The following is an 8,596-nucleotide window of genomic DNA, read 5'->3' as shown; positions in this document are numbered from 1 at the left end:
GTTCCTTAAATTATTAATTTTCCATCAATCTGATCTGTTCTAGGCACAAAAAATCATTCTGAAGGTACAATGGGAGTGGGATTCCTAATAGTTTTCTCCCACTTCCAGCTGGCACTCTAAGAAAACTGTCCACTGAATACCAAGGCCATCAGAAAAACTGGAATGCTATTAATTGAAAATTGGATTCATTGTCTGGATCAGAACATGTTATTGCAGATGTGACTCAATTGTCTCTGACAGTTGTTGCAACAGTAAATAAACTCAGAAAAAAGTGGGACTAACATTTCTCTAGCATCTCTGGTAATACCTAAAATATAAAACATCAAGAAACACCGACCTAAAAAAATACGTCTATAAATCAATACATGAAGGTTGATCAACCATACCAAAAGTATTCTTCATCCATCAGATTTAAACATCCCCACCAATTCTACTAAAGCATAAGCATGTTTCTTATAAAGGAGTAATAATTTAAACATTATTGGAAAGATGCTAAGAATTCTTAATTTATTGTGGAATAATAGCAAGTAATTATCTGTGTTATTTGAAATAATAATTATTTAAAAATTATTTTCAAAGGAACTCTGAGTGTTCTCAGTACATTTTTAAGCTGCCCAAGGTCTGCTAGGAAGTGAAGAAATGATTGTATACAGGTAGTCTTTGACATATGACTGTAATTGACCCTAGGATTACAATCCCACACCATGGTGATTGTTAAATGGGTCACATGACCATATCTGACCTTTTTGCGGTGGTCATTAAATGGTCCCATTTTCACCAATGGCATTGTTTTGCTGGAAAACGGAAGTAAACTCCAGAAACTGACAAAAATACTGAAAATTATGGTCCTGTGACCATAGGACATTGCCAACAGCCATACTGTAAACCAGGGGTGTCAAACTCCCAACATCACGTGACGTGTTGCGACGTATTGCAACTTTTTTTCCATTCCTGGCAATAAGATGGGCGCAGTTTCACCATGATACATCTGGACTGCAGGCTGGCAGTTTGACACTCCTGTTGTAAATGTAAGCCTGTTGCCACGTGCCCAAAACATGATCATGTACTGCGTGCAACTGTCATAAATTCAAAAACGGGTCATAAGCAGCTCTGGGGAGGTTGGTTGAATGGTTCCTAAGTGACTAGTCATTAAGTGAGGGCTACAGGTTGTCTTTGACCTAAACTGTAATGGAGCCTGCCCGCTATGGTCATTAAGTCATGATAGTTGTAAAGTGCATAACTCAACCAGATTTTACCTTTTTTTGCAATGGTCATTAAGTGGGCCCATTGTTCACAATGGGTTGCTTTTGCTGAAAACTGGAAATGCCAGTTTTCCACAAAGATGTTGTAAAATAGTCATGTGATTGCGGGACACTGCAAATCGCTGTAAATGCAGGCCAATTGTTGAATACCCAACTTCACGTGATCGGGGGGGGGGGCTGCCATCTGAACTGGGTAAGTAGCTTCGGGGGAGGTCCGTCTTAATTTTGGTCACTAAGTGACCAGTTGCAAGTCAAGAACTACCTGTATTCATAGTGACCGGTCCCTCTTCCAATTTGTACCTAGAATAACTAACTGACTCCCTTCTATAGGGAAATAGGAGGTGTAATACCGAGTTAAAATACTGGGCTTGTCTGAAAAGCCGGCAATGCAGGTTGGAGACCTGAGCATCAGACAAAGGGGTGAGCTCCTGTCCTCACCCCAACCCCTGCCAATCTAGCAATGTGAGTAGATAGGTACTTCAGTGGGAAGGTAACGGCACTGTTGTGCAAGCTACATGACCATGGAGACGTCTTCAGACAGTGCTGCTTCAGTGGCCTTGAACTAGAGATGAGCACCATCCCTAAGCCTGAAACATCATAAATTCTGCAGGGACTCTTTTATCTTTTCTTAAATCTTCTATAGAGAAATAGTATGCAGAAATGAACCGAGTTTCATCAGCTGCTTGATTTCATTTGAAGTGAATTCTTTTTCAGCAACAGAATCATGTCACAAGAGCCAGGTCATTTTTCATTTTTTTAATAAATATACATCTCACAAGTAAGAAAACTATTCACAAAATTTACAAAGTATACATGATATACATATTACAAAGTGTAGGGCTTCCAATAGACAGCTTCTATGACATCCCTATCCTTCTAGTAGATGGCCAAGCAATCAGTCTGAGGATTGCCAAAATTCTTCTTGTATGCATAACAAAGAGCTCCTACTCAGTCCCTTGGAACAGGTTGTCAAGCAAACACATATGGAATGTCTTCCCAAAAGGCACAAGAGATGATGGGTCTAGCCAGTCCTGTTGTAGAGCGTACAGTGAAAACATAGGTAGACTCTGCAGTCTCAATTCTTCTTCTCTGACGAAAATGAGACCATGTTGATATCTACTACCAATCTCACACACGGGTATCTGAACTCAGCCACTTTTGGCATCTTGCTGTTTTCACAATGTTCTTTTCTACGAGGCGATTGCAGTAGTTCTGTAACTGTTCACATGCTTGTACTTGGTGATCTTTCATCAATTCTCCTCTTCTAACAAGACACGTGCTGTCCGCCAATAATACAGTCATCATAGAGAAGCTAGACAAGAGAAATTAAAAAAAAATCAGTTTATGGATTCCTTTAAATATAGGTCTATATTTCTAGTAAATGCTTTTTCCGCACTGCACAAACCAATGCACCATTAATTTTTACTGAACACTCGCAAGCAAGTTAGCATCATATTTTGCATCAATCTGATTTCCAAAAATCTAAGGGTAACAGTGATTGAAACAGTCAAGAAGCTCTGCTCTGTTTTTTTTTGGGGGGGGGGGTTTAACACACAACTACTTGGTAGTCCTTGACTTACAACAGTAATTGAACCTGGAATTACAATCGTTAAGTTGTGCTGGTCATAAAATCATGTTTCTGTGCCTGATTTTTTGAGCAGTTGTTAAGCAAACCCATTGTCTGCAATGGGTATTGTTTGCTGAAAATCAAAGCAAATACAGAAAAAAATGTACACATGATGGACACATGATGCTGCAAATGGCCTTAAATTCGGGCAGACTGCTGAGTGCCCAAATGTGAACATAGGAACCTCTGTGGGTTTGTGTGCATGCATGCATAACTTCAAATCTGTCTCATAAGTACCTTTTAGGGAGTCACTAGCTATATATTTTTATCAATGTCTCACTTATGTGCATTTTAAAAAGTAACTTAGTACAGCAATTTGCTTGATGCAAGTGCACTGAATCAGAAAATTTTCTACATCTTTCTGTATCCAAAGGTTTATTTTGCAGATGACTGTAAATAATTTAATTTACTAGTAAAATGATTTAAGGAACTGAAGGCAATTTTAATCTACTAATGGACAATACAATTTCATACTTCTTGTCTCATAGGAAAATATATATGAAAATTATAGTGGAATTCTAGCTGCACAGAAAGAACCACAACTTACTTCATCTTCTGTATATTCCAACTCTGATTCACAGCTTTCTTCATCTTCACTTTCTGGTAGCATCTGCAAATCCAGTGTGGTAAATTGTCTCAACTGTTCCTGTATGAAGGAGTTATTTCTTCCCCATGTAAGCTGGTATGGAGAATAGCCCTGGTAGGTTACTTTGTTCACATCTGCTCCGTGTTTCAACAAAAGGGACACCAGTCCTTCATTCTGCAAATCTACAGCCAAGTGCAAGGCAGTTCTACCATTGCATGGCTCCTGTTTAGTGAAAAACAAAAGGGAACATTTAGTTAGCAATGGAAAAGGCATCAAAGTTACTTTCAAAATAACGAGGCAGTCTGCTTATTTTGCCTGGATAGAAACCTACCTGAGCATTGACATCTGCTCCCAAGGACAGAAGACGTTCTACAATGGCCAGGTATCCTTGAATAGAAGCCAGGTGGAGGCAGGTGTGACCTGTTAAATAAGCACAGGTGAGAGAAAAAAATGATTATTTCCGCTGATAAGGAATTGCTCCAAAATATTGGCTGTAATTTTGGAAATCATACATATTATAATATTCTATTCATTATTTAGCATAGCTTGTCTAAATGAAGTAGTTTGATGTGTTAGACTTAATTATCAGTTGCTCTTTGAATACTATTATTCCAAAAAAGAAAACTTCATTTGCACATCTAATACTTCGCATAAACCTGTCCAACAGGGGAATTCTCAGAATTTTCAACTAGCACAGACTGTGATCTCAACAATCTAAAGGGAACTCATTTTGGGGAATGCCACTGTAGAGAGGCAAGAGAAACCATGCATTTCTTACTTTACAATAACTTTCAAAGAGAATGTAAGCCAACACTGCGAATCAAAAGGCAACAATATGATGCCAAGGTCAGCAATGCTGCAGTGAGCCATCCAGCCAATGTTTGCACTTACCACTGTAGTTTGCTGACTGTAGGAGAGAATGGAGCTGAAGCTTCTGGCAATACTGTATAAGAACATTAACTCCTCTGAGGGACCCTTGTTCACAAGCAATGTGGAGCGGTGTGTTTCCTCGGAAATCTCTGATTTCTGCATCACATCCTGCTTTCAGAAGAGACTCAGCAATTTCAGGCTGATCAGTGATTGCCGCCAAATGAAGTGGAGTCTACAAAGTATAAGTGACAAAGTAAGGCAATCTGCTAGAAAAACACAATCTCTTTGCTATACATATTGCCATATAACCCTTCATTTATTTCAGTTAGTGATTCCTGCTCTCTCTCTCTCTCTGTACACATGCATGTTCAGGATCAACAGTTTCAAAGAAGTCTTTTTAAAAAATACAATTTTATTTTATTCATTAGATTTACAGACTTTTTTCTCCAGGAAGTGAAGGCACTGTGCATGTTACTCTTGCATTTTTTCTCAGAAAATTTTGTAAAATAGGTTAACTTGGGAAACAGTGATTGGCTAAAGTCTTCCAGTGAACTTGCAAGGCTGAGAGAGGACCTAAAATGTTTCTCAATGTTTTGTTTTTGTTTTTGTCATGGAATGCATTCTCCAGCATTTGAAGCCTTAGGTAAAATATCTTTTGTGGCTCTCTCAACACACAAACTAAGAATACCTCCTCACTTTTGAAAGCCTTTCTTTCCAAATGCTTGTGAAAATATAAGACTAGTGTGCAAAGCTGGAGCCCTCAGGCCAATAACCATTTTTGCCACCAACCATGGAAAGCCACTCTTAACTCAGGGTAGTGAAATCCAAGAATCCTTAAATATTCTTAGCATAAAATATTCTTGGCAATGGACAAACAAGTTTAAGAAAAAATATTTGCTCTTTGACACTAATGAAGATATTTCTGTATGTAATTTTGTATTTATACTCTTTTACAATTTTCTCTTACTGTACCTTTCTTTCATCTATTGTTTTAAAAGTGTATTTGAAATTGTCTCCATGATGTCTACAGCACCATGTCAACCCCTTGCAGGCTCAAGTGAAAAACGAAAAATAAAACGAAGAAGATACCTGATTGAGGTTGTTCTGGAAATTCAAAAAAGAATTATCCCGTCCCGCTTGGTGAATGATTTCCAAACTTAAGGATTTTTCTTCATGAATAACAGCCAGATGAAGAAATCTGCAAGAGGAAAACAGCGGGAAAAACCCAATGATGAGCCCCCAAAAATTCCAGAATAAGTGAGTTCTCTTTATCACGTGGGCAAGGTGCCTGCTGGAGTCATAGGGGGAAGAAGGCGATTTCGAAAGCCTGGGGTTTTCAGGGCCGCGCATTGCTGCAGCCTGGTATTTTCCGTGGAGAAGCTGAGTGTTCCGGGCAAGGCGCCAGGGACTTTCCAGCGCACTTCACTCAGCAACCCCGCCCGGCGCCTTTGTGCTGGCTCCTCCCTCTCACCGCTAGTACACCAAGTTCCACAACCAGGTCACCAGCCAAGTACAAGCAAGCGACGTGGGAGGGGAAAACCCAGTTTTGCAAAAAACCCCGGGATTTTTTTTTAGCTAACAAAAAGGAGGGGCATCAAAGGAATCATTCTTCCCAAACGCCCCTCGGCTTCCTTCGTTCGTTTCTAGGGATCAACGCGGAAATTCCAACTCACTTCCCAATCCCGACCCAATGACAGGAAACCAAAAAGGTGATTCAGATTACATGGGTCGGATGTCAACTTAGGTTTGAATTTTATTTTTTTTTAAATTAAAGGCGCCGACGCTCAGATACTCGGATGCCCCTCTTCCGAAACCACCAGCCGTAATTTTGAACGAAACAATTACGCCAGCATCCGTTTCTCACCACGGTGTAAATACATATTCTCAAGGGATCCAAGCACTTAAACCCATTTCATCTGCCCGTCTACGAATGCAGAAGGCCTGTCCATGGTTTACAAATCTCCCTCAATCCCCACCCTTTCCTTGGTAATTTTTCTCCCCTGCTATACTTCTAAAATGGAATTTGAATTCTGAACTGGGGGGTGGCGAGGAAGATCAAAGAAATATTGAAAGGCAACGTGGAACCACTTTAACCGCGGCAGAATCTCGTCCAGGGCCACTCAGAAGTCCATCTTTACGCCATATTTTCCATTTAACTTTCTCCCTCCCCCACCAAGGCAAGATTAGGTTTGCGAACGTCAAGTGTGACATTCACGGAATGTACTTTTTGCCGTAGCCAACAACCTGAACCGAGAGAAGAGGGCTCGCTTTCAACGTACTCCCGCCCGCATTTGGAGCCAGCATCTCAAGACTTACGTGTCTCCATCTTCAGTCACTTGCTGTTTCCAAGTCTGGGTTAAGTGGTCCGCGTCGGCCTCCATAGGCTGGATTCGAATATCTTCCAATTCCCGGACGAGATTTTCGTACTCATCGTCCTTCATCGAGCCTAAGCCGCTGTCGTGTCTGTCGTCCTGGATCAGGCTGAGCTGCCTGTCCTTCTTCAGCACTTCCCGGGGGTGCACGTCCATCGTAAAATCCATGGGATAATCCAACGTACTGGGACTCAGCATGACCTTCTGCAAGTGCGCGCAAACGCTGAGTCCGGCGCTCGCTCTCCGCTTCAACTAGTTGCAAACTGTTCGGAGATTCTGGCGGGCGGCGGCAGCGCTCGCCTATAGAGCTTCAGCAAAGGGGATTTTTTTTGCGGGGCGGAGCCTGGGCGGCTGGGAATTTCCCAGCCAACTAGAAGGCGAGGCTTCAACTAGTCTGGTCCTGCTTGAAGGCTGCTATGGAGGAGCAAAGGGTGCCCTGGCTGAGGAATTCCCTCCCTCAGTTATTCTCTGGATTTTTTTTCCTCCTTTTTTTCTACAGAAGGGAAAGTTCTTTCGACTGTACAAGCCGACGTGATTTAAGGCCGTTCCGCACCTTGTGCTTGCCTTTCCTCTGTGCAATTCCTTGCGGATTTGCATGGATTGAGGGTAAGCAAAAGCTTGCAATTTCCCAACCCCCCCCCTTTGGGAATTCCACTCCCCCCCCATTCGACTGTAATTTCTTTTCAGTTTGGAAAAGTTGCTGGGTCTCTCTCGCAGGGCGAAACCTGGGGGAATTCCTCTGCATTGCAAAGCCGTTCTTGCAGGGGAAGGAAGGGGAATCTTAAGCCGTAAATTTGGGGCAGCACCTCAACTTTTCCTTGGTAACGGAAAGCACTGCAGTTTTTCTTCGTTTGCACATAGCAATTTTTGCTCATGTTTGAAAGTTGCCAAATTTTCGCGGCTTCCTTGGTCTTTAACTGTTGCAAGGCAGGCAGAAATGCATTGAAGGCATTACCTGCAGTTGTTTCCAGGATTTGCCCCGAAGCTTTGTATTATTTTGCAGTACAAAATGCAACAAGAAGAACGTGTTTTTTTGGGGAAAAAACCATGGGTGAAGAAAAGTGACATGCATTTGGGAACGCAAAGTCACCCTCCTTAACTACACCCCCCCCCAAACCCTAAAAGGTTAGAAGTGCATTTGAAGGGAGCCTGGGGCTGTCAGCTGCTGGCTTGCCTTTTGAGATTTTAGCACTGTGAAATGCCCAGTTTTCCTGGGCGATCTTTGAAGAGAAAGGGGGCTCCTTTTCTGCCCGAGTGAAGGCAGCAATTTAAAATGTCTGCAGTGCCACCTAGTGAGGTTGACTAAAACACCATTTCTCAAGCTCGGCTACTTTAAGACGCGTGGACTTAAACTGCCCAGGGAAACCCCCCAAAGCCTGTGTTCCTAAGTCCCTCCCATCTGAATTTTCTTCTGTGTTAGGAAGAAATGTGTGTATGTGTGTGTGTGTGTGTGTCTTTCTGCTTTTCTCTTGGGTTGCACTTAATACATGCATGCTTGTGTGCACTGAGGAACAAATCAGGCTGCACATGCTCTGCTCTGAGTCAAAGGAGGTAACTGAGTCTTAAAATAGAGCAATCAGTGATGTACCAGACCCTGCCCACAGGGATTCAGGAAAAATATTTTGGGAGGAAATGTTTGTTTTTTTTCCTGATCCCTTCTCTACATAATTTCTTTCTGATGTTCTGTTGGATTGAAAAAACAAAAACAACAACAACAAAAAACTTCAGTCCAGAACTTTTCAACACAGTCTAGAATTCAGGGGTAGTCAACCTTGGCTCTTTTATGACTCTTCAACTCCCAGAATTCCTGAGCCAGCTTAGTTTAGCTGGCTCAGGAATTCTGGGAGTTGAAGTCCACGAATCATAAAAGAGCCAAGGT

At 41.8% G+C, this 8,596-nt stretch overlaps 1 protein-coding gene across 1 annotated transcript; it reads right to left on the bottom strand.

Annotated features, from left to right (window-relative positions):
* Positions 1-2,003: 2,003 nt before the first annotated feature.
* Positions 2,004-7,024, bottom strand: NFKBIA (NFKB inhibitor alpha). Its single transcript, XM_039351831.1, has 6 exons — positions 6,662-7,024; positions 5,435-5,543; positions 4,367-4,577; positions 3,807-3,895; positions 3,437-3,697; positions 2,004-2,574 (listed from the first exon to the last, which is right to left on the bottom strand). Exons 1-6 carry the CDS (start codon positions 6,913-6,915, stop codon positions 2,527-2,529), a joined length of 972 nt encoding a protein of 323 aa, XP_039207765.1. The 5' UTR covers positions 6,916-7,024; the 3' UTR covers positions 2,004-2,526.
* Between the last annotated feature and the right edge of the window lie 1,572 nt (positions 7,025-8,596).

This window comes from Crotalus tigris, unplaced genomic scaffold (assembly GCF_016545835.1).
Source record: "Crotalus tigris isolate CLP2741 ecotype Arizona unplaced genomic scaffold, ASM1654583v1 scf7180000018371.15429387391:27106975, whole genome shotgun sequence".
NCBI lineage: Eukaryota > Metazoa > Chordata > Lepidosauria > Squamata > Viperidae > Crotalus > Crotalus tigris.
The sequence above is the reverse complement of the archived record's forward strand: the minus strand, read 5'-3'. Positions and strand labels throughout refer to the sequence as shown.

What these genes read in the sequence shown, in the direction of transcription:
- NFKBIA (XM_039351831.1), bottom strand. Translation starts at nt 6,915, where the DNA reads ATGCTGAGTCCCAGTACGTTGGATTATCCCATGGATTTTACGATGGAC. An exon ending in GAGCAGATGTCAATGCTCAG is followed by an intron (nt 3,698 to 3,806) that starts GTAGGTTTCTAT and finishes TTCACTAAACAG; the next exon opens with GAGCCATGCAATGGTAGAAC. An exon ending in TGGAATATACAGAAGATGAA is followed by an intron (nt 2,575 to 3,436) that starts GTAAGTTGTGGT and finishes TCTCTTGTCTAG; the next exon opens with CTTCTCTATGATGACTGTAT.